Genomic DNA, 26281 nt, shown 5'->3' with positions numbered 1-26281 from the left:
GTAAGAAATAGTGTGCACAGAATCCAAGGGTTCCCCTTAGAGGTAAGATAGTGGCAAAAGCAGATAATTCTAATGCTCTATTTTGTGGTAAGACATCATATTTGGAGACCCCAACTTCCACCTTGAGAACCTAAATCTCCAAAGCTCTGCAGTACTCTACAAAAGCCTGGGAAACCTTGGACTCATTCAACATGTCACTGGACCAACACACTTCCCAGGACAAACCCTCAGTCCAGTCTTCGCCACATTTAACAACATCAAAATCCCTTCACCATGCCTGTCACCTGGACTGACCATTCCATCAGCAACTTCCAAACCAACACTCCTCACCAGACAAACCCTGCCACCACCAGCAAGGCCTGTTGTAACATGAATAGACTCACTGAATCAAAATGGTCCCATACCCTGCAAATGAACAAGCCCAACCGCACTGACAATCTAAATTGCTATGGCAAGCAACTCAACAAATGGCTCACAGTCTGCGTTGACGCCCTGGCACCCTGCAAAAACAACAAATCAAAGGAGAGCCAGGAAGCAAATGAGCTGGTACACCAACGAACTTGGAACAACTAATTAACATGCCAAACAACTGGAAAGAAGAGAAGAAAAGTAATCACAAAGACACTTTCATTCAAAGTGGCTCTGAGACGCTACTACCAGCAGATCACAGAAATCAAAAAGAAGGCCCTAGTAGAGTGCATAGAAATCAGCACCAACAGATGCAAAGAGATCTTTGCGATTGTCAAGGGCTTCGCCGCAGCAGCTACTACCACAAACAATATCACATCCTTGCAAGAGTTATGCACAAATTTGTGAACAACAAAATCGTAACCATCTGCAACAATTTTGACCCCCAGCTGGACCCCACCCACCTACCCACCAGCTTACCCATCAAAGACCTCTGAAACACCCTGCCACTTGGAAAACAGTAACCATGGAAGTAACCACCAACATCATTAGAACCATCCACTCCGGGGCCCCAGCAGACTTCTGTCTCCACCACATGTTCAACATAAGTGCCTCTCCAATCAGGGAAATTCTCACTCACATCCTGAACTCCTCTACCACCCCAGCAGTGCTCCCTGGAAACATGCAGTGTTAAATGCTTTACTGAAGAAACCTTCTGCCGACCTTGCCCAGCTAGCAAACTACCGCCCAATCTCTCTTCTTCCCTACTCAGCCAAAGTTATTGGGAAAATGATCAATAAGCAACTCACCCTCCACCTCGACAATCACCAACTCATTGATGCCACTCATCAGACTTCCAGCACCGAAACTGCTCTCATTGCAGCAGCTGACCACATCAGGATGATCCTACTTTCAGGAGAAACAGGGGCCCTCATTGTACTCGACCTCTCAGCAGTCTTCGACACAGTCTTCCACCCAACCCTAATTAGAGGACTCCATGACGTGGGAATTCAAGGACCTGCACTCAACTGGATCTGCTCTTTCCTTACAAGAAGAACATTAAAAAAAGAATTCTCTCTTACACAGGCAACACCCAATTGATACTCTCCCAATCGGGCAAGACCCCTGCAGCAAAAAACAACTTCACCACCTGCATGTCCATGTTGGCCACCTGAATGAGATCCAACTGCCTAAAGCTTAACACAGACAAAACTGAATTGGTGATCCTCAAAAAGAAGACTTCTGCCTGTAACTCCTGGTGGCCAGCATACATCGGCCCCACACTGGCCCCCACCACTCATACCAGAAGCCTAGGAACCATTCTCAATTAGAAACTCGAGATGTCAGCCCCGGTAAACGCAGTGACCTCCACTTACTTCCACATCATGACAATGCTATGGAAAATCTTCAAGGGTCTACCAAAGAACACCAGGAAAACAAAAAACAAACCTTCATCACTAGCAGACTGTACTACGGCAATACACTCTATGAGGGAGTCACCAAACTGCTCAACAAGGCTTTAAGCCATTCAAAATGCTGCAGGTAGATGCCTCCCTAACCTCCCTCGCCTCACTTACATCTCTAAACATCTCAAAGAACTTCACTGACTCCCTATACAAAAACACACTCAGTTCAAACTCCTCTCTCTCACACACATACACACACACACCCACATACAAACACAGACACACACATACAAACTTTACTCAACACAGACACAACCTACCTGATTAATCGCATACACTTCCACCACCTCTCCAGGCACCTCTGATCTGCCAGACACCCCCTAGCACAGGTACCCCGCATACACAAGACAGAACTGGAGGGCACACCTTCTCTCACATATCAACTAAAGCTTGAAGTGATCTGACACAGCACATTAGAGCCCCCTCATCGCTTCCTGAGTTCAGCAAGAAGCAGAAGACTTCCAAGGAATCTCCCCCTAGGACGGCACAGCCTACCTACCTGCAAGTGCCTGGATACCCTTGCAGGAGATTAGTGTGCAGCTCATATATACATAAAATAACATTAACATGCACATAAGCATTAAACCCATGCCCCTACCTCAGTAAATAATCACACACAGTGTAACATATACTTATATAATCATCATACAAACATTCAACTATTCTCACACAACAAAAAGATCCACCATTATGTTTCTAATATAACAAACATAACCAAAAAATGTATTCATTACTTTATAAACAGTCACATAAACCATAGACCCAAAACAAAGTATTATGAAGAAAGGCTTTACTCATCCTAATTATAATGTAAATATTTAAATTCATCCTTCACATTATTAGTAAAATCAAAACTAATGTCTACAGCAGTAGCATGAATGATGTGTGTAACAATGGCATCACTGTAAATTAACATGTCAGTGATTTCATATGTGAGTTCATAAGCAGTGCATGACGGGGGTTATAAATCATAGTTAACTTGCAGAAGAATAACTGGTTAGTTTCACTGATTTTCAGGTTTGTTTTCTATCCATAATTGCAAGTTTAAGTGAATTTCTGAGGTTTGTATTAATATTTGTTCAGGTGTTATTACCAAAGCAAACCACAGCTTCATGTTAACCTTTATTTTTTTCAGTGAATAAAAACATACTTCATAGGCCAGAAGAGAAGGTATGTAAAGCAGATCGTAAAAGGAGTCCGTTGTGTAGGGGAAAGGAGTCTAGTTAGATGGGAAAATAAAAACACACATTACAAACAAAGAGGTTTTCAACAAAAAAGAGATGCAGTAGAACAGGAATCAGAAAGGAAAAATGTAGAGAAAAGTAAGACCATTAAAAAGAGAAAAGAAAAGGAGGCCGGAGCAAATTGAACTGAGGTTGGATGTAGGACGTTCCCATCCAAATAAGAATATCAAAGGGATCAATTTCGTCAAAATAGGCATTCCTTGGGTTGTTTTAATCGACACGGAGAAGGCTTTGAGAGAAAAGAAAAGGTGAATTTTAACAAAAACAGATTTGTCAAGTCAGCTATTCAGAGAAGTCTTCGTCTGGTTATTTCTTCCCCACAGTTGAAATACTCTGCTGGTTACTATGCATTTAAAATTCACTCTTAACAGCTGATTCATGAGTTCATCTTAAAACCTACAGCATGTTGGCGTCCATTGGTACATATTAGGTTGCAGCTGGACCAGGAAACTTCTTTGCCCACGAATTTTCATGAACGGTGCCCTTGAGGTCTAGGTTCTTGTTCTCCGTCCATTCCTCTTTGATGTAGGTGTGGTAGGGGTCCTCGGAGTGTTCTCGTCGCTTTGATTTCACCGTGCTCACGAGTATGGCCACAATGATAAAGGCAAAGATTCCAATCATCACCATCAGGTACAGTATTACGTAGTCAAAGTTTTCAGCGCTGAGTTTCTCCCGAATCTCTTTATTTTTTTTCGTTGTGTTGCTTTGCAATTCATTCATGTATTTCTCAAAAACATTTTTGAAGGTATCTTCCAGTACCTGCGTGAAGTTCTGTAACATGGACATATCTGCAAGAAACTGACAAGAATGAAAAAAAAACTTTGTTAAATTTTCATTATTCAAAGGTCCTAGATCGTTCTTTATTTTTACCACACTAAGGGCCAGATGTAGCAAGGGTTTAGCGAGTCGCAAACGGCGAAAATCGCTGTTTGCGAGTCGCTAAAGACTCATTGCTATGTAGAAATGCATTTTGCGAGTCGGATCCGACTCGCAAAATGCATTTCCGACTCGCAAATAGGAAGGGATGTTCCCTTCCTATTTGCGACTCGCAATGCTATGCATTTTCATTTGCGACCGCGATTGCGGTCGCAAATGAAAGCGCAGTTACCATCCACTTAAGGTGGATGGTAACCCAGGCGCAAACGGAAAGGGGTCCCCAAGGGACCCCTTCCCCTTTGTGTCTGGAAAAAATTATAATTTTTCAGGGCAGGCAGTGGTCCAATGGACCACTACCTGCCCTGAAAAATGCCGAAACTAAAGGTTTCGGTTTTTTTCAAAGTGCAGCTCGTTTTCCTTTAAGGAAAACGGGTTGCACTTTAAAAAAAAAAACAGCTTTATTTAAAAGCAGTCACGGACATGGTGGTCTGCTGTCTCCAGCAGGCCACCATCCCTGTGAGTGCCCTGAATCGCTATGGGGTCGCAAAAAGCGACCCACCTCATTAATATTAATGAGGTGGGTCTTTGCGAACCCATAGCGACTCGCAGAAGGTGTCTGAGACACCTTTCTGCATTCCAAATTGCGAGTTGCAATTTGCGAGTCGCTGGGACTCGCAAATTGCAACTCGCAATTTTGAATTTTGCTACATCTGGCCATAAATTGGGAATGTGCCTTCACATTTTATTAGGAAAAAGTATACACTTTTTGTGATTAACGCTAATGCATTTTTATCAAATACACTAACATTGACAAGGTGGGCTGCATCGCTGTACCACAATCTTCTCAGGTATTATTCAAATTAACAGGTCAAAGGGAAGAGATCAAATAATATTACTCAGTAATCGTGGGAGGCTTCAGAAAAGGGAAAGGTGGTAATGGGAGAATCTCACCTGTTTCTGTAAGTAGGCTGTACAATTACCTTCTTTCAATGGAATAGTTTTATTGGTGTAAGTCGGTAATAATAAAATTAAGAACAAAATGTAATAAATACTGTTACAAATTGTTTGTGCAATTCTCTCATCAAATAGGTAATCATTGCGGTTTTTTGCATTAAACAATTACAAGACAATCAAAACATAAAACATAATAGACATCTTGCAAATATTGTACAGACATCGTATCTTTCAAAATACACATGAAAAGTATACATACAAAATATACATTACTAGTGCTCTCTGAAACAGAAGTAGACTCTAGCCCAGCCCGCACGCTAGTGACACAGTACCTAGAGTTGCACTATTTGCTGTGATTTTTTTTTTATGTGGAATATCATATGCGGCAATGCTACAAGTTTGATAGATATTTTTGCACCAAGGGAAAGCAGCTGAGCTGCACTGAATACAGAATATGCATAACATGTTGTAATCTCTTGCCCCCATGATCAGCTGAGATGTTGAATTCTTAAGTTACTTCTCAAGAGGCCTGCACTCGGTCTTGACACATTATTAAGTTACAGCACGCCCTATTAGGTTTGCAAACTATAAGTCAACAGAGTTTGTGGCTTTCAAATAAGCCACCTATGGCAGAATTTAACCCGAACAATATTTCGTAGTTCCTTTTGTGTAGTGGTGATTTAGATGCACTATGAAGAAAATATTGCATTTCCATGACGGAAGTGGGCATGTGGCAAGCAGGTATCACATGCCGTGTTGTCAAGTAGTCCAAAGCCTAGGATGCTAGTATGGTGTGCCCATCCTCTTGTGAGTAGAGGATGTTGCCTCCTTGTGGTTGACTAGTTTACTATGAGAATGAAGTAGGTCTGCACGTCTGTCCACCAGTGGTGACTTTCCCAAAAGACAGTAATGATCCTGCAAATAAAGTGTAAGAAAATCTACTATGTTTTCATGATTTGTATAATCAGTTAATGATACTTATATAATTGCTCGTCATATGACGATGGTATGTATGCAGTGGAATTTATATGTAAGCTCCTTCTCGCTATAGGCTTGCAAGCTTGGAATATTGTAACCCATTGGATTTGGATGATCAGGAACCTTTAAAACTTCCTTAGAGCAGTAAGGTCCTGGCTTTTCCCAAAAGCAGGATCTAAATGTCGCTCACGCCACAATTGGAGATTGGTCTGTATATGGCATTACAACCCCATCCTTCATTTACAACCACATGCAGAAGGCGTGCCTACCTGCCACTGCACCAAGCCTGGTGCACGTTTCCCATCTCTTCACCTTTCTCCCATCCATGCAATATGCAGGTAGTAATTACCCACTCGTCTGACTGGGTTGTGCTTTCAAGCCTTGCTAAGTGGTGCAAAAGTACTGCACGAGTGTGTTCAGCACCTGCATGTCCCACAGTTGGGAATCTTCTATGCATTGCTCTTGTGTGTTGTTTGAGTGCATGTGTGTGCAATGTGTAAAGTGCTGCTATCTATGCTGTACCTGTTCTGTGGGTGAAAAAAAGCTTTGACGTTTTGTGTCCGAGCTGTATACAGGCTTGAAGGAGTGTGTAAACCTTGCACGATTACTTTCTGTACTTTAATTGTTCTGTGCACACTTGAAGCTTTTACTCCTCCTCCCCGAAGTGTACCTTCTATGTGTGCTTGATAGGTGCCTACTCTGATGTTTGGGCTGCACCTGTCCAGTGTATGAAGCTGGCACTATTTCTGCTCACACTGTATGTGCTTTGTATGAGAAGGGCCTGCAGTGCTTCGTCCTCATTGTATGTGTTTGTGCATGTATGTATCTGGCGTTATTATAGCTGTTTGCGTTTGTGAAGGAAGCCTGCATGACAGCTGCTGTGCTGAATTAGTTCTGTGTTTGTGAGACTGAAACTTCGTATCATGCTCTCTGTTGTGTATGTAACAGAAAACGCTCTTCAATGTATAAAAGCTAGAACTGTTGGCATTGTCAGTGATTTTTAATGTATGGGGCAGACAGCCGGGACGGGAAACACTGAGGGCTACCTTGTGTTACTTTGCATCATGCAGGCTTTCCATGGGTGGTGCATGGGAGTTCACTTGCAGACACCCATAGTTTTGATGAAACCCATTTCTAAAAAGACTCGTAGACAAGGGTTCGCAGTAAACTAGCACCCTTGTTGAGGTTGGAGTATTGAGGAGAAATATCTCATTCTGTATCACGCATACAAAGCAGAAATAGGGGGTTATTACAACTTTGGAGGAGGTGTATATACCACCAGCCGTATTACGAGTTCCATAGGATATAATGGACTCGTAATACGGCTGGTGGTATATCCGTCACTTTACCGTCACTTTTGGGACGGATTAAGACCTCCTCCAAAGTTGTAATAACCCCCATAGTCTCAAAGCATACTTTTGATGCACAACTTCCTGCATAAATACTATCCTGACCCTAACGCAGATGCTCTTGCTCTATTGTGTAGGGTGCCTGGTTGCTGTTAGGCAGCCTTGAGTGCACTTGCACATGGGCAAAACAGAACTTCATAAGCCCTTTCAAGATAGGCCACAGTTGTGCTCTCTGCTGTTCACACAGTGCAGCACAGCAACGTCACTTGCTGTTCTGAGCTGAGTGAACTCTTTGAAATAGGAATTATGTTATTTTGTCAAGGTGAGGCAAATGGTTAATGATATGAATTAGCCCGCATGAATTGACTACATGCCTGAATATTTCATTACATCATTGTCATTCCTGACTGAGAGAAGGAGAATGTGCCATCTCAAAAATATGTTTAAAGGAGTCGTTCAGGCCTAGCAAGCTTTACAGATGATAATACAGGTTGCATAGATCTCTGGATGTAATGTGCGCTCCTGACAAACATTTGCACGGAGAGGGAGTGAAATTAATAATCTTTGAAAATGGGTGAAATTAATTTTTAATGATCTGGTACTCCAATTCTTAATCTACACCCTTACTTTTTCTGCAATTTTGTAACATAATTTGTGTGAGACATTGGCTTACTGATATAATGGGATAAGAGCCCTGGTCAAGCAGCAACTACAGTCCTTGTCGGGGCAAGGCACAAGCAATCTCCAAATTAATCTGTGCTCAACCCCTTGTAGCTGGGCACAGAGCTGACAGGCTTAATTTAGAGGCAATGTGTAAAGCATGTATGCAACACTTCAAACAGTAATAAGGTGAAAAGTACCACCCAAGAAGGATCCCACACCAATTTAGAAAAATAGAGCAAAATGTAATAAATAAAACAAGACCAAAATGACAGCAATATAGTCAGTAGAACAGGAGAAATGCAAATGTGGATATCTGGTCCTGCCGGACTGGGACAAAGTCACATGTTCAGGCTGACTGCGATCGAGGGCGGGCCCCCTACAGGGACCCAGTTAGGCCAGCTGAACAGAAGACCCTAAATCCTGATTTACAGAGTCTTGAGAGGATCCACATCAAAGATGTGTTGCACAGCAGAAGTGGTACGTCAGTTTTGAGATGTGGTGAGGCTGAAATTAGAGGGCCTGTGTCATAGTTGAGGATCCTGTCAATCGGGCTTGCAATGAAAAGTCAGTGTCAGGAATGCGGTACATAATCGTGGCAGTACCTCTATTCCAAAGAGCTACAAGGCTGCGATATAGAGTCTTGCATCATTGTCGAGGCAGCCATCAACCAGGGATGCAAGGGCCTGCACTGATGGTGCATCGTGCAGCAGTGCTTCCGATGGTCTGTGATGAGGGTCTTTGCGACAGTTCCAATCCACGCAGCAGTGGAGATGCATCAGTTCTGCTTGCTGTTGCACCTCGCAGCAGAGGAGATGCATCACTTACACTGGATCCACAGATGACCTTAAGCCCACCTCTAAGGGTCCAGGCCTGGGGTGGCACCACTTGGCAGGGTAGACTTACAGATGACAGAGTCTAGGTACAGGTTGTTGGAAGTTTGTTATGTCCCTTAGGCTACAGATCCAGAGGCCAACCATCTAGCCCTTGGACTCACTCAGGGTTCAAGAGATGCAGGCCCAACCTTCTCACACAGGCAAGAAGGCAGCAGGCAGCTGGACAGCAGAGCGTGGCAGCAAGGTTTCAGAACAGCAGTCCAGCAGAGTAGCAACCCTTTAGGCAGTACAGCAGTAATTCTGTCAGAGTATCCACAGATCCTGAAGTGCACTGAAGAGTTGGCGCCTGAGGTCCAATATTTATCAACAGTTGTGCCTTTGAAGTTCTGAGAAGCTTTTAGAGGCATGCCTTTGAAATGCACAGATGCCCTGTCTTCCTGGCTCCAGAATAACAACAGGGGGTATTAAGCTTTTTGTGTGGAGACAGGGTGCAGACTATTCAAGTGTAAGTGGGATTGGGCCCAGCTCCTCCCTCTCTCCCTGCCAGACATGTCCCATCCAGTCACACCTGAGCTTCTTATTGTGTGTGGCTGACTAGGAGAAATAAGCAAAACCCAACAGTCAGCTGCACCCAGTTATATGACCCAGAGACAGGCTGCAGGCACCAAATGGCTAAGGCAAGAAAATGCCAAGTTTCTAAAAGTGCATTTTCGAAATTGTATTTTAAAATCTGACTTCACAATAAGTTAGGATTTTAAATTGCAATTCCTGAGACACCAAACATGAACTGGCCACCTGTTCCCATTTGGAAATTGCACTTGCAAAATGTAATAAAGTAACTTCAATGTTATCCTACAGGAGAGATAGATCTTTCAGTAATTTACTAAACATACACTACCAGGACATGTAAACCTCAGAAGTACATGTCCAACTTTTTAAACACAGCTCAAACTGTCTTTTAGGCTGCCCAAGACCTTCCTTAGGGGTGTGTTATATGTATCAAAAAGGGAAGTTATTGCCTGTCAAAAGGTTTACTTTGCCAGGTCGACATGGAAGTTTAAAACTTCCCACATACAGACTGCAATGGCAAAGGGTTACTTAAGTGGGTGGCACAATCAGTGCTGCAGGCCCACTTGTAGCATTTAATTTACAGGCCCTGGGCAAATATAGTACAACTTTACTATGATCTTTTAAGTAAACTAAATACACAGATTGGGTGTTAGCCAATCTAACATGTTTAGAGTAGATTGCAAAAGCTCTTTAGCACAGGTTAGCAACTGTAAAGCGCACAGAGTCCTAAGGCCAACAAAAACAAATTCAGCAAAAAAGGAAGGCAAAAAGTCTGGGAACCCTGCAGAAATGGCTAAGTCCAACAATTTGCAACTGCCTTATCAATGTTTGCACAAAGGGACCAGTGCAAAATACTGTTTTTACATGTCAGTAGGTACAAATATTATTTATACACTGCTTGAGTGGTGAAACTTTTCTTACATTTTTTTTTTTTACTTTTGCAAGGTCAAGCAGCTCCACGCACACTTCTACCAGGCCACTTGCTGCTGCATGCAGTATATCACATACTGTGTGGGTACTGCTATTATGGGTATCCATCTTAGAACGTTTTTCAGTATTATATTTTACCATTCGCAGATGGCCTACCATGTGTGAGCAGGCATGGGTGGCAAACTTTGGAGGATTTTGGCACGCACTCACCATGTGCACACACATAGACATATATGCACACAAACGTACACACAGACACACATACCCATAATAATTAGCCATAATTAGCTCTAACTTTACCAGTAGCCTCTTTCTGACACACTGTGAACTTTTCACAGGGCTTGAGGAATAACTAGTGCAAACACTGTTTCTGCGGCATAACTGCATAAATCCCCTGACAGCAAGATGGAGACACCATAGTACTACCTATATTTCAGTGGAAGGTAAACAGAATAGCTGGTGCTCTTTCTTTTACTTAACAGACGTGTTTGTAATAGTGCAGAGTGAAACAAGTCATTTGAGCTGATTAATAGACATGTTTTTTTTCCGCCTCATTACCATGTTAATATTAGAAAAACCAATGCACACTGTAGGAGGCTAGCCTGGTTTGTAGTGGGTACCTAAGGTAATTACACCTTATACCAGGTCCAGTTATCCCTTATTAGTGAAACGTAGTCAGTGTCTAGAAGCCAGGCTCTCCAGGGGTATTGTGGATGAGCAGCCAAGGCCTAACTAGGAGACATGCAAAGCTCATGCAATACCAACATTAAACATGCAGTACTCACACACATTAAAGAAAATACTCAGTGTTACAAAAATAAAGGAACTTTATTTTGGTGACACAAATGCCAAAAATACCATAGAGTCTATACTCCCTTAGGAAGTAAGTATTATGAACATTATATACACTAGTATGCAGAAATAGCTGTAAAACCAGTTAGAAAACAGTGTAAATAGTGCAAATCACAATAGTTAGAAATGGGCCTAGGGGGAACACAAAGCATATACTAAGAAAGTGGAATGCAAAAGTTGTTTTCCCACCTAGGCAAGTGTAGTGTGTAGAGGGGCACTGGGAGTATTAGAAAACACCAAAGGTAAGTAATAGAACCCACCCCAGAGCCCAGGAAAGCAGAAGTAAATTGCAGTAACTTTCCTAGAACACACAAGAACATGTGAAAGAAGAGTATGCAAGAACCAGAAGAGACTGCAAGACACCAACAATGGATTCCTGGACCTGAAGACCTGTGGAAGAAGGGGACCAAGTCCAAGAAGCCTTGAAGAGTCGAGGGAGAAAGGAGCCCCTGCTAACTCAGTTGAAGGTGCAAAAGAAGAACCACCGGAGAATAACAACAGTCAGTACTGCACCCAAGAAGATGGTTGGAGGTTCCTGGTTGGTGCAGATGATGTCAGACGCTGGATGGATGATTGCAGTCTGGTTTGTGTCGCTGGATTCCGCCAATAAGCCTTGGCACGCGTAAAGCTCGTGGTTAGGGGAAATGGTGTTGCCCGGGACCAGGAGGGACCTTGTGGACTCTACCCAGGAGAGGGAGTCAGAGGGGGCTCTAAGCAACTCAGCGAGCCTTCAGAAGACCAGGTAGAGCACCCAGGAGTCCCACAGCATGCGGACAAACAAGGTGCAAAAGGAGGCCCACGCAGCACTACACAGAGGGATTCCACGCCCCTGGAGAATCACGCAGGAAGCTGTGCAGGATGGAGTGCTGGGGGGTGGAGATGCACAGTGCACGAAGAACTTAGTGGAAGGATGCCAATAAGCTTTGGCAACTGCAAAACATGCGATGCACGGGGTACTGTCTTGCGTGGGGAGGCAAGCTGTTACCTCCACCAAAGTTGGACAGTTGGATGTGAAGACCATCAGGACTACTTCAGTCCACCACCATGTTGCTGGATCCACACACAACTTCAGGAGAGGGGACCCAAGCCACCGGTCGTCACTGCAGAGGGGTGCCTGCTAAAGAAAGGAAGTGACTCCTTCACTTCAAGGGCGATTCCTTTGTTCTTCCGGTGCAGGCTGAAGAAAGGCAGTGCTCGGAGGGTGTACAACTTGGAAACCGTTGCAGTTGTTGGTAGGAGCTGAAGTTACAATGTTGCAGAAGTTGTCTTTGCTCCTTTGTTGCAGTTTGTAGAGTTCGTGGTGGGTCCAGATGCAGTTTCTTCAGTAAGAAGGTGAAGTAAAGGATGCAGAAGATTCCTGCTGGAGTCTTGCAATCTGAATCTGAAGAACCACCCAAGAGAGAGACCCTAAATAGCCCTGAAGGGGGGATTGGTCAGCTACACAGATAAGCACCTATCAGGGGAGGGCTCTGACGTCACCTGCTGGTACTGGCCACTCAGATGCTCCCAGAGTGCCCTGCCAACTTGGAATCCAAGATGGCAAAACCCATGAACACCCTGGAGGAGCTCTGAGCACCACCCCTGGGGTGGTGATGGACAGGGGAGTCTTCACTCCCCTTTACTTTGCCCAGTTTTGCACCAGAGCAGGGGCTGGGGGTCCCTGTACCGGTGTAGACTGGACTATGCAAGGAGGGCACCATCTGTCCCCTTCAAAGCATTTCCAGAGGCTCTGGGAGGTTACCACTCCCATGCCTGGAATACCTATTTCCAAAGGGAGAGGGTGTAACACACCTCTCCCAAAGGAAATGCTTTGTTCTGCCTTCCTTGGCTCTAGCTGCTTGAGCAACAGGAGGGCAGAAACCTGTCGGAGAGGTGGCAGCAGCTGTGGCTGCCTGAAAAACCTCAGAAGGCTGTAACGGCAGTACTGGGGGTCCTCTAAGGAGCCCCCAGAGTGCATGGAATCATACAACCAATGCTTGTAAAAGCCTTAGGGTATGATTCCAACATGTTTGATACCAAACACAGCCTTAGTCAGAGTTACCATTGTGAAGCTGTACAAAAGTAGTTACCTATATCCAGTACATGCGTAAAATGCGTCCCCGCACTCACAAGGTCCGGGAAAATTATCCTGGACGTCATGGGGGCACCTCTGCTAGTGCAAGGGTACCCTCACACACAGGTACTCTGCACCCAGCCTTCAGGGTTGGAAGGCCTGACATATGGGTGAATATAAGTGATATCTATGTTTCATGGGCTCAAATGGATAAAGAAAGGCTAAGGACCAAATTCACACCATTGTTCGGTGGGGCGGGAAAATGGATCTCATGTTTTGAGAAGAACATTGCAGGAATGAACCTAGCAATAGGCAATGTCAAAAGTCTGCTAATCTTATCAGAGAGCAGACAAACACGTTGTTCGCCCAAGCTCGCATCCCAGGTCTAATGGCAGAAACTATGAAACCTAGGGGGACTATAGCTGATTTTATGGATATGATGAGGGAACGATGGGGACAAGAGACAGGACAGCATTAGGCCGATATGGGCCCCCAGGCTGCGTCTTTTACAATACCCTCAAAAAGAGGCTCCCCACCAAAATGCAAAGCAAGTGTCAGAGTCACCAGATCCTCGGGGTCTGTGCACGTTCCCAACACGTCCACCACAAGAAAGCTCCAATGCTCTGATTAGAATGTCACAGAGTCTAAGAGAGTCCAAGTGGGGAAAAGGGGATTAGGTAGGGAACAGCTGGGAAGGTGACCTGTAGGAAGCAAAAAGGGTTAAAACACACAATATCAAGATTATATCATATTAATCATTACTAGGCTATGACTCTAAGCATTGTCATACCGAAAATATGGATAACTTAACCATGGACTTAAATAACTAGTGGCCAGATTTAGCAAGCATTTTGCATGGTGCAAACTGCGAAAATCGCAGTTTGCGCCATGCAACATGCCGTTTGCGATGCTCATTCACAATTTGCGAGTCGGTACCGACTCGCAAATTGTGAATGCAACTCACAAATAGGAAGGGGTGTCCCCTTCCTATTTGCGACTCGCATCGCTATGCTAAATTGCTTTGTGACCGCGAATTCGGTCGCAAAGCAATTCGCAGTTACCACCAGTGTCCCACTTGTGGTAACCCATTCGCAAAAGGGAAGGGGTCCCCATGGGACCCCTTCCCCTTTGTGAATGTTGCCAAAAAGGGTTTTTCAGAGCAGGCAGTGGTCCAATGGACCACTGCCTACTCTGAAAAACCGAAACCAAATGGTTTCATTATTTTTTTTATTTTGCAACTTGTTTTCCTTTAAGGAAAACAGGCTGCAAAATAAAAAATAAAAAACTGCTTTATTTAAAAGGCAGTCACAGACATGGAGGTCTACTGTCTTCAGCAGGCCACCGTCCCTGTGAGTGAAGGGACTCGCTATGGGGTCGCAAAGACCCACCTCATTAATATTAATGAGGTGGGTCTTTGCGACCCCATAGCGACTCGCAGACGGTGTCTGAGACACCGTTCTGCATCCGATTTTGCAAATCAGAAATTGCGAGTCGCACCGACTCGCAATTTCCGATTGGCAAAATCGGAAAAGGCTACATCTGGCCCTAGGCCTCAAGATGTCGGGATACTTGTGAGGGAATCAAGAAAGATTAATATAACTTTCCAATGAACCACTCAATTAAATGTTACACATGAATTTTAAACATCAGAACCTTCTAGAATTACGCTTTCAAATTCAAGCATAGTCTTTTGCATGAGGACCAGGACATAATCTGAAAGATTTCTACAACACCATATGAACTGTACTTGAGGGACTTATTGTGAACATACAATATAACATCTAGAATTCTAACACTTTAGTTTTCTTAAAATGCCGGAACATGAATTGCGCTAATTGCAGATTTCCACAAAAGTTTGTAAATGCCATGAAATGATTGTGCACAAGGAATAACATTAGTTAGGCACGAGAAATGAATCGCGCGTCTTGCCGATTCCAAGGCTACCAAGTAAATGCCATAAAGTGGTAGCGCACAATGAACATTGTGATTTAAGCACAAGAAATGAATCACGCGTCTTGCTGATTCAAATACCACCAAGTGAATGAAATGAAATGATAGCGCACGATGAGTAACATGAGTTTAGCACAAGAAATGAATTGCGCCTTCTGCCGATTCGAATGTCACCACATAAATGCCATGAAATCGTAACACACAATGAATATCATGAATTAAACACAAGAAATTAATCGCGCGTCTTGCTGATTCGAAGGCCACCATGTGAATGCCAAGGAATGGTAGCGCACACTAACTATCATGAACTATGCACAAGAAATGAATCGCGCGTCTTGCCGATTCAAAGGCCACCATGTGAATGCCAAGAAATGGTAGCGCACACTGAATATAATTAATTACGCACAAGAAATGAATTGCGCGTCTTGCTGATTCGAAGGCCACCATGTGAATGCCAAGAAATGGTAGCGCACACTGAATATCATGAATTTAGCACAAGAAATTAATTGCACGTCTTGCCGATTCGAATACCACCATATGAATGCCAAGAAATGGTAGCGTACAATGAATAACATGAATTAAGCACAGGAAATGAATCGTTTGTCTTGCCGATTCGAATGCTACCTTCTAAATGGCAATAAATGGTAGCGCACAATGAATATCAAGATTTGTATACGAGTAAAGAATTGCGCGTCTTGCCGATTCGAGTATCAGCATGTAAATGCCATAAAACATCAAGCGCACATTCATACGCACAAGAGCAAAATTGTTTCATCATGCTAATTAGGCCCAAGAACTCGAAAACCTTCGAGAACGGGATCGGGGGCCCAGCCCGACCTCCGCCTTACCGCCCTGATCAAGAATCACCGACAAAGTAAAAGAGCAAGGCCTGAAAGATCAAAGTAGGCCTCCGGAACAGAAGCTCAGGAAGTTGCTGCTGCTCTGCACCGGGACCTCTGAATAGTGAGCACGTGGAACTGGGCTGGCTCCCTTATACAGAGTCTTGGCCCAGCCCACAAACCACACCCAGGCATGCTGCAGGGAAAGCTTCTAGAAGGCCCTGGAAAGGGACCACACCCTGACACACTCTGAAAGCCTGCAGCAGTACATTGCAAATGAACAGTATTTATAGGCACCTTGAACATAAGTCTTCAGGATTAAATTCTGCAATGCAAAAGGTTAAACAACAGCATATCAGCACAATGCATAAATTACGTTATCTTGAAAGTGCTGGGTTTTTGCATTCTAGTCACCCGTAGAGCGCGCACTGCCCTGATGTTGACAGCAAGTTGGACAGCGTAGTGGGGCTAGACACCAAACAATGGCAAGAAATACAAGCTCACATATTACACTATCACAAAAAGAAACAAGAAAAAGACAGGCAAAGACATGAGCAAGCCCAGAGAGACTCCACTAAGTTGGTCCAACACAAATTGAAAAAGACCGCCCTTGAGGGGGCTGCATTGGCCACGAGCAAGCAAGTGGCACAAGTTCTGAGGGGCGCTCCACCAAAAAACCATAGAGGGTTTCAACCTAGCTATTACAATAGAAATCAGGGAGGTTAGAAACAGCCAGACCTTAGAGAATGTTACTATTGCCACAGAATGTGCCACATGGCCGACATATACCGGATAAAGGCATATCATGAACAGAGGTCAATGACCTGGGGCCAGACTCCACAAAGTTCCATCCTCAAAATCAAGCCCATTGAATACTGAATGCACCTTAAGCTCAGCCGCAGAGAAGTCCGTCCACTGACGCACCATCGCAACACGGGTCAGGTGGTTGAACAAACACGTGGCAACAGCAACCACAGACAGGGAACCCAGCCCAACAAGGACCAGCGCCACAACCACAGCAGGGAGGGGTAACTGTTTGGGAAGCAATGCCTTCCCACAAACGCAGAACCCAAATGTACAGTAAGGTAAAACCCCCAATGCGAAGCATCCATTTCTCATACCTCAGAACTCACTGTACCAAAACTCCAAAGAAGGGCCAACAAGACAACATTAGGGATTCAAGCCTTTACTTGCATTTGGAAGGTTAGGGCTGCTTGTATGTCTTCTGTCGATCAGGTATCCTCACTAGAGTCTGTCATTCAGGGTGCCTGCGTCAGCGTAGGCCCAACTCTGCTGCTGATCCTCCAGGTTGAGGTTTGCTTGCCACTACCCAGGGGAAGGGCAGTCTGACATAGAGGGGTGCAGGGTGGCTCCCCTGAGCAGTGCTTAAAAGCAAGCACCCAGAACCCCGGACCTGCAAGTCAACTGGGGTGGGTTCCAATCATCAAGTCGAAAGGTCCCCAGTCTTGGGCACCCAGCCTGGGACCGACATTTCTTTATGTTGTGTAGTCCCATCAGCAATAGTCTCCCCAGAAAACTAGCAGCCACCAGCCAAATGGAGGTCCCCCTTTTAGTTCCAAAATGAAGCTGCCCTCCAGTGTCAGGATGCACAGTCAGGATAGTGAAGACCCCATAACCTCCACATCACATGCACGAAATCTGAGAGATTATGAAGCACTACATGCTGCCGAGTCGGTAGAGGTAGTTCGCTAGAACAAACAGCCACCCTAGTTCATTACTATTATTTGGGCAAATTTCAGTGAGTTCATGGCCTTGCACCGAACTCTCAATGCAACAATATTTTGCTTCTTCCTTTTCCCTCAAAGTTATCGAGGTCTAGGAAGGATGTGGTCTGAGGGAAAGGGGATGCCTTGAAAATGGAATCCAAAAAGATCCAACACAGCTCCAAGCAAGAATAGAACTCAGAAATGTGCTCACCCCTGTATCAGGCCTAGAAATTAGCCAACACACAAGAGCTTACATCTGAGAGGAAGCAATAGTCCCAGTCTCGGACACCGCAATATCAGAGGCACATGGGTGCCATGCAACAGCTCTCCTACCCCACTCTGGTTCACGACAATTAAGATAACAGATCATGTGAAGCTCTAGCAAACAGACAACCGATCAATAAAAAGAAGTCCAAAGCTAACCCAAAGGTAGTCTCTAGAGAGAGGGTTTAGTCAAGACATCTGGTGCCACTAGGGTGGGTCACAATGCACACCACATGCCAGGGCTAGAGGGGTATACATGTAACCTCAGGGCATGCTGCAATCACCAACCAGTGTTGGTGCAACACGCTTCCTCTTTATAAATCACCCAAGGCACGTGTAGGTTGAAAGATACTGTCCGCACCAATGGCATCCCCATGCACACACTAGGGTACTGGAGGGATGGCGACACCCACAGAGTGCTAGTTAATAACTAAAATCACCCACATGCACACAAGATCACTCCGTAAAAATGCTTTACCACCATGAACCTAGTCAGTCATGGAGAGGGGGCAGGCCAACATCCCATAAAATGAATGCGTACCCACTTTTTTAACACACTTTTTACAATAGATCCTACTTTTTTAAAAACATAGGTAACTTGAGTGTGGCCTTCTTCTGGTGCCTCACTAAAAAGTGTGTGAATGAAGTATGAAAGAAACGCACCCCCAAAGAAAGGCACAGTAACCCCTAAGAATGATTGGAGACAACACATGCAAGGAAACAATGGTTTTCTAAAATAACACACCAAACCTAGCTCTTATTAAACAGGTTTGCAATGAATCCTCCAAGTGCATCACCAATACATTGTACCATCACTTTTTCAGTGAGCACATCAATAGTCCCAACAGGATCAACTGCATCGTGAACTTTTGTCTCAAACTGCACCACATGTATAATCCCAACAGGATCAAGAACTGTGAACCGAACCGCAAATGTTTTTTGAACTTTTAAAAACTGAGAAATCTGCAATCACCAGAGGACTACAGACATCTCCCCAGGATTCATCCCAAGACCTGCCATGTTAAATAAGTTGTAGTTTTGCACATTTGTATACCCTCTGCATTCATTCATTGCCATGAAAATGCAGAGTCAAATGGAGTAGATCCAGAAATTGTCACATCGCTTGCTTAGGGACCCCTCCCATGCCACCTACAATTACACCACACCCAGCATTAGCATTCCACATGCACTACACAGCTCCCTCTTACACAATGCATAGTATCAGTACATGACTGCCATGGACTCCAAGACATCAGCCAGGTCATGTTAAGTCTGTTCACTGATACTGCTTGAGACACAGACAAGCTTTACTTGTCCCAAGAGGTAGCCACTGAAAAAGCAGAATGCTTTCTCCATCTATATCTAGATTAAGGCCAAGATACAACCCAACAAAGTAGAACCCCATAGAGTAATAGTGAATCTTACCCGATACGAGACCAATCCCACAGCACTGTACCTTCTCACTTAGCCTAGCGACATTCAAACTGAGCTAGATGGGATGTGCAGGAAGGGCACCATAGGAGAGGATCCTGTTTGGCCCCAAGACCTTCCAGAAAAAAGATTCTTGGAAGTAGCAAAACCACTGAACCAATGCGCAACCATGTCTACTCCTGCTCCCATCTGTGGTCCAGGTTGGGCCTTAGCATATCTGAGGATGTCACAACAACTGGACCCCAGACACGCAGTTTCAGTGTAGGACCATCCACCTTGATGATATGAAGGGAACTGAGTCTTGTAGGGGCGGGTTGAATAACAGTATAGATACCCCATGTAAGGAAATCTGGGATACTGAGATAGATATACATGGATAGAATGGAAGGGGCAACCCCTAATTGTATGGAAACTTATACTATATTCCTTACAGTGTAAGTGTCAGGGGAAAAGGAACAGTTCTGCTGTGAACCACAAAAACTGTGGCACAATTCTGCACATTCTGGATATGCAATGGGGCACCTCCCTGCTGATGGGCACTTACTTTCAATGTGGTGAGTTTGCCTACACTCAGCTCATTCCCCCATGTCCTCTGCTCCCTAACCACCATACACACCCCACCCCTGGTTATTCCAGGAAAAGATCTGTCAGAGCTGTACCAACACCCGCTAGAGAAGAAGACCACTCTGTTGCACCGGGCTCTAGAAAAAAGAACTTCTGATTAGTTTGGCTGGACTCAGTATAAGGACATTCCGGAAGAATGCAGACTGTTCTCTGATGCACAGATATCAGCGGGAGGGTCCATACTCTTCTTCACCATGCAGACAAATGTCAACGCCAGCTGACTGCAAATAACTAGGTGGGAAATGCTTAAGATGATGAACAGCACTCATCTTAACCTTAATTATATCAGGAAAGAACTGAGAGCCATCTGCCTCATGGTGATGCAGCATCAATATGTGTTGAACTTAATGACTGCAACGGAGGGTGCGGTGTTCGCCAGGCCAATGGCATGGACAATGGGACTCTGACTTTTGCCATCCAAGCACTGCACCATTTGCAAAGAGACATGCATGAGGAGGGAAGTCCCCCTGAGCAGGAGTGGTTCATGAACTGGTTCTGCTGGCTCCCCCGGTGGCTGACCGATCTGTGCACATCATTGTTGCCTGTTTTCATGGCAATATTGTTTACCTGCAGGTGGGGTTTCCTGCTGTAAAAATGCAGTCCTCAAATTGGGTAGAATACAGGGAGCTAGGAAAGTAGTAATAGACAAAGAACAACAATCCTCCAATAATGTGACTGTCATGTATGGGTTAGATGGTGTAGTTGAAATTGCAACTAGAGGGCGGATTGTTCATATTGAAAAAAATGGATGCCCACTGATACATTCATATATAAAAACAAAATTGCATCACCATTATTAAATGCACCTGTCATGATCTCTCCATCAACCGTGGCACAGAAGTATGTGGTTAGGCAGGGTCTGAGACATAGGCCTAAGGTTACAGATTGACAGATCGTAGGTGGGGTGGCATGTAGCCAGCAGACAAACATCTGAACAGGAATCTTAGATCAGTCCCACTCCACAATGGCCTGAGCAAATTGGCCCCAATAAAATACACATTGCCAGAGGGGTGTGCACATTTCCAAAAACACCACATGAACCTAGGAACACTTGGCCAATCAGAACACAGCATGCACAGCAACATGCAGCAATCACATTCCCCTCATGCAAGACATTGCACGTTACCCGCTTTGCCAAACGCCTTGTCTTTTGTTTTTTCAGCTACATTTACATTAGAGCAACAACTGCATTCCTAAAGTTGGGTGCCTCTTCTTTATATAGAAGTTTCCAATCAGTTGGAAAGCCTCCAACTGCACTACCCACCTCTGGCACGAGTACACTCTGCACTCTAGTTATTCTGGCACCAAAGTGATAAGTTAAATGAAGGACTTTATGTTGAAGGCCTAGGGTAAACAAACATTGCAAGGACTTTTTAGATCTGGCATTAGCCAAGACCTATTAATTGTAGTACTACTATTTATAAAATTACTTACAAAGGCTTTCAGTCAGCCTTCTTCATTCGTTGGTCTGTTGTGGTGTTATGCACATTTACTTTCAACTACAGCATTGGGCAATGAGTTATCCCATTTCAGCCACAGGTTCTTTCTTTGTTTCAGTGTCACAATTCTGTGAAAGCACAAGGTTGTCATTCGCACAGAACATAATTCCTTTCATTGCCAAGAATTGTGGGCCAATGTGTTATTTTGAAATAATAATAATAATTTTGTAAACTTTATTCAAGTGCCCTACAGCTCCCCAGACACTGCTATCCAGGCACTGAAAGTGTCACCCTTCTTTGACATGGCTGCAGATGCACATGCCTGTGCATGTACACGTGACCATTGTTTATGTTTTTAAGTATATAATAACAAATACCCCAGAGGTGCTGACTTTGGAACTAAGGAACCAGGTTTGAGTCTTGACGTAGGCTCAACATCTTGTGGTTCTGGGCAAAACACTTAGGGGAATATGTATAAGCCCCAGGTACTGCCAGAGCATCACTTTTTTTATGCTCTGGCAGCGCAGACTGCAAAACCATATCTATGAGGCCATACAAAGGCACTTTGTGTAGCCCCATAGATATGGATCAAGGCAGCGCAAGTTGCTGCATTTCCTTACTATGCACCAGGGAGGTGTTCCATTGGTGCTGCGGTGGGGTTTCCTGCACAACACCCATGGATTTTGACTCTGCTCTAGATTTACAAAATCACATAAACCTCGGGAAGCACCAAAACCTTATGCCTCCCTATGTGAGGCGTAACGAGGAGAAATATTTTTCTTTCTCCTAGTTTTTTACTCTTTCCATGTGTGCTACATTCACCAGCAGACATAGAAAGAGGAACGCACCACCCAGGATTGTTTTTGTGCAGGAAGATGCCACATGCCTGCACAAAAATAATCCTACCGACAATACAGGCACCCTTGCACCAAGGTGCAAGGGTGCCTGCGTTGACGCTAGGCTGCCCAAACGGTGCCAGCACAAGGGGAAAGGACAGGAATGAAACATATTGAACAAATATGGGGCATTCTTGCCCTTTCACTTTGGCATGGGGGATGCAGTAAGATGACTTGCTGTGCTGCTCTACCCCAAATTACAATATATACGCCCCTCAATCTCCTTGTGCCTAAATAATGAATGTGTTCTGTGATGTAACTGAATCACATGCAAAGCCCTCTTAAACTCCGGGTAGAGCTTACGCTGTACAAAAACTGCAAAATATATATATGTATGTGCATAGTATATGCATTCACTTAAAAAAACAAAGGTTACAGGGACGTTATAGTTAGGCTCACATTTTAAACTTACAAAACCATAGAAATTCACCAGGTATTGAGTTGCCTCAAGTAACTATAACTTGTTCCTAAGGTAACCATAACTTGCGTCCTCGCCTTGCACAGGTATGTGATCAATAATTTTACTGCAGATGTTGCAGTCACTTTATCAATGATTTTATCAAAGATGTCATGAGTGTGGTAATTTGTGGGGTAATTAGATGGGCGCGAGTGCATGAGGGTCTGAGTGGGTTTGTGAGTGGGTGTGTGAGTGAGCGGGCCTGTGAGTGAGTACGTAAGTGTGTGAGTGGGTGTGTGAGTGGGAGAAAGAGATTGAAAGAGAGACAAGAGGTTTGATGACTGATATATTTAGAATGAGATATTTCTGCACAAATTGAAAAAACAAATGTAAAGAGGGAAACGACCAGGGACACACCTGGATTTGAACCCTCAATGCTCAGTGTGAAGGTCTGTGACCTTCACACTTGAGCTATGTATTTTTTTTTCTTCTCAAGGCCTCCCCACCCACAGTCCCTCACTATTAATTTATTTTGGGATATACCTTTACAGGCTATCATGGACAGTGGGGGAAGCCTCAAGACCTTCCCTGCGGTCCCTCACAATTTATTAATCTATTTTGGAATATGCCCTTATGGGCTATCAGGGTCCGCAGGGGACGCCTCAATGCCTCCCACGTGGTCCCTCACTATTTTATTTTCCTAAGCCCTTTACAGGCTATCTTGGACCACGGGGGAGCCTCAAGGCTTCCCCCTCGGTCCCATTGCACTAGCAAGCAGGCAGCTGCTTTAAACAGCAGCTGCCTGGTTGCTGGAGCAAAACTTCATCTCTGTTCCCTGCATGCAAGGAACAGAGATAAAAAGTCTGCTTGTTAACAGCGGGATTTGTTTGACAATTTTCTTTTCTCCAGGAGGTGGTGGGCCCTGGGGTGCCCGCACAACCCCCCTCACTCATATTTCATTATTCGCACCGGGGAGGTGGTGGTTCCTGGAGATGTGCTGTGGGGGAGCCAGGACAAGTGCAGGAGCCCATGCTTGTTTAAAAAAAAAATTTTACAGCAGTTTTGTGCCCCCATCGAGAATTTGCAGTAAATATAGAAAAAATAAATGCTTTTTATCCCTGGAGGGGGGGTCCCTTTGGGGACCCCAGCACCAGAGATAAGGATTGAGGGTGTTCAAACCCCGGCCCCTTTTGTATTTTTTATTCTTTTTTTTTCTAGGACTCGGCTTCAACCGGGTCCCAAGATAGTTGTCAACACTTCCTTGTTGAAGTGTTGGTAGCCAATCAGATATCAACACGAGACATGGAGGGGTCGTGAATCCTTTGCATCCCTAAATATACAAATTTGGACATCCTTAAATTTCTCAAAAACTACTAAACTGATTTACACCAAATAACAAAAATGGCTCTTTCTGGGCCAAGAGCTACCTTTCTGCCAAATTCAGTGTAATTTCATCCAGTGGTTTTGGCGCTATCGCTGTTCAATTTTTCCAATGGGAATTAACATTGAAAACGCTCTAAATTTCCCCCCCCCTTTATCTCAGCCCCCCTTTGACGATCACCCCGAAACTTTACAGACAGCAGCTCACATGACTCAAATATTTGGGGAAAATTCGTTAAGCAGTGCCAAAGATATAGGCAAGCAAAAACAGCTTTTTCTCTAGAAGCTAGGTTCTAACTATAACTACCTAGTGTTGACCACCACTAGGTGATACATATATCTGTGTGTGTGGCACAAGGGTGACTTCATTTGTGCTAGGTATCACACAGTGCACCAGTGCAAGGAGGGAGCAGAAGTGTGCCATATCTTAGTAGACAAGATGCATTTCTGCTCTTTCTGTTTTGCGCAATGCAGCACAGCAAGTTTATTTGCTGCATTGCTTGAAACGTCAGTTATTCTGGATCTAAATGTTAAAGTGACATTATAGTTTGGTCTCATAATAATATATAACTTTACATTAAAAACCCTAAAAATTCACTGAAAACCAAAGGTTAAAGTGGCATCATAGTTTAATCTTATAATAATATAAAACAATTGTTTTAAAATGAAAATGACAGAAATTCACCCGTTATAGCTTACTGAGCTAACTATAACTTATGCCTCACAATGCACTGCTTAGGACCTCACTAATGACATGTTCAGTGACATCACTGATGATATAACTGGTGACACTTGACTTTAACCTTTGTCTTTGTTAGTGAATGTCTAGTTTTTTTAACATAAAGTAAGAACATATTATCATATTTAACTATTACATCACTTTCACATTTGTTTTTTCAATTAATTTCTAGGTTTTTCTTTAAATATAACATAAGACCTCATTACCATATTTAACAATAACAGCACTTTACCATTTATTTTATTCATTGAATTTCTGAATTTTTTTGATCATTTTCACCTAACTCCCTTAATGAGCACATCTTTTGATCGTCTACAGTAGAGGGTTGAGCCAGGGCTTGGACAACATCCAGGACCCCAAACAGTGGGTGGCTTCCTCTCACCCCCGTCACATACAGCCAGGGATCTGTGGAAAAAAAACGTTTTTTATTTATTTTTGCTCCGGGAGCAGGGTACACCCCCTACACTGCCCTCTTACACTTTAGTGTTTTTTTTGTAGTCCATACCCAGGGGCCAAGTCCTTAAACTGTCAGCCCAAACACTTCTGTTGATGTTCCAGGCACCCAAACAAATTGCAAGGTCCCTCGTGGTCTTGCCAGTCCTGCGGTACCAAAGCAGCAGATGGGAAAAAAGCCCTCTCGGTCATTCAGAATGTTCTGTTTTTTATAAATTTGGTAATTTACACCAGATCACAAAAAGTACACTTTCTGAGCGAAGTATCACATTTACAGCAATATTTTGTTGGTGTATATGGACTCAAGATGGGAACAACATCCAAAAGTGTTATAAGTCCAGCAAAGTTCAGTGGCCAAGGTAAGCACTGGCCAATCATCAGTGGCAGCACTGAGGTGCATTTCTTTTTAAGACAGATGTGAACATGTGATCAAGTGGAATATCATCCTGTGCTGTGCAAAACAGCCAATGGCTTGTGGGTTGAATCACTACCCCTAGCTTATGCTATGGTGAGTGGAAGGAAGCAAATTGTGAATGTTAGTTGAACAGCCTGATATATATATATATATATATATATATATATATATATATATATATATATATATTCACTTAAAAAACCCAAGGTTACAGGGACGTTATAGTTAGGCTCAGATTTCACTCGTACAAAACTATTGAAATTCTCCAGTTATAGTTACAGTTATTTTAAGTAATTATAGCTCGTGGCCTAAGGTAACTATAACTCGTGCCACCTCCATGCACAGTTTTTTTCTTCAATAATTTTAATTATGTTTCATTGATATTTATATTGGTGTTATAAAAGTTGTCATGAGTGCTGTAATATCTGGGGTAATTGACAGTGCATGGTGAGGGCACGAGTTATAGTTAACTGCTTTAGGCTTTTGTTATTTACACCTCAGCAAAAATTGTACTGTGCTAAGCCTATGCTTAAAGACTTTGCTTTATAAAT

General features: G+C 43.8%; 1 protein-coding gene across 1 annotated transcript in view; it reads right to left on the bottom strand.

Moving 5' to 3' along the window:
* Positions 1-2709: 2709 nt before the first annotated feature.
* The window catches only part of KCNE2 (potassium voltage-gated channel subfamily E regulatory subunit 2), a 104160-nt gene continuing 80588 nt past the window's right edge, over positions 2710-26281 (bottom strand). Inside the window, exon 2 of the mRNA XM_069203214.1 lies at positions 2710-3916. Coding sequence (XP_069059315.1) covers positions 3545-3904 — 360 coding nt within the window. The 5' untranslated portion in view covers positions 3905-3916 and the 3' untranslated portion in view covers positions 2710-3544. The remainder of the gene's footprint in view (positions 3917-26281) is intronic.

The sequence above is a fragment of the Pleurodeles waltl genome, chromosome 8 (assembly GCF_031143425.1).
Source record: "Pleurodeles waltl isolate 20211129_DDA chromosome 8, aPleWal1.hap1.20221129, whole genome shotgun sequence".
Taxonomy (NCBI): Eukaryota; Metazoa; Chordata; class Amphibia; order Caudata; family Salamandridae; genus Pleurodeles; species Pleurodeles waltl.
The sequence above is the reverse complement of the archived record's forward strand: the minus strand, read 5'-3'. Positions and strand labels throughout refer to the sequence as shown.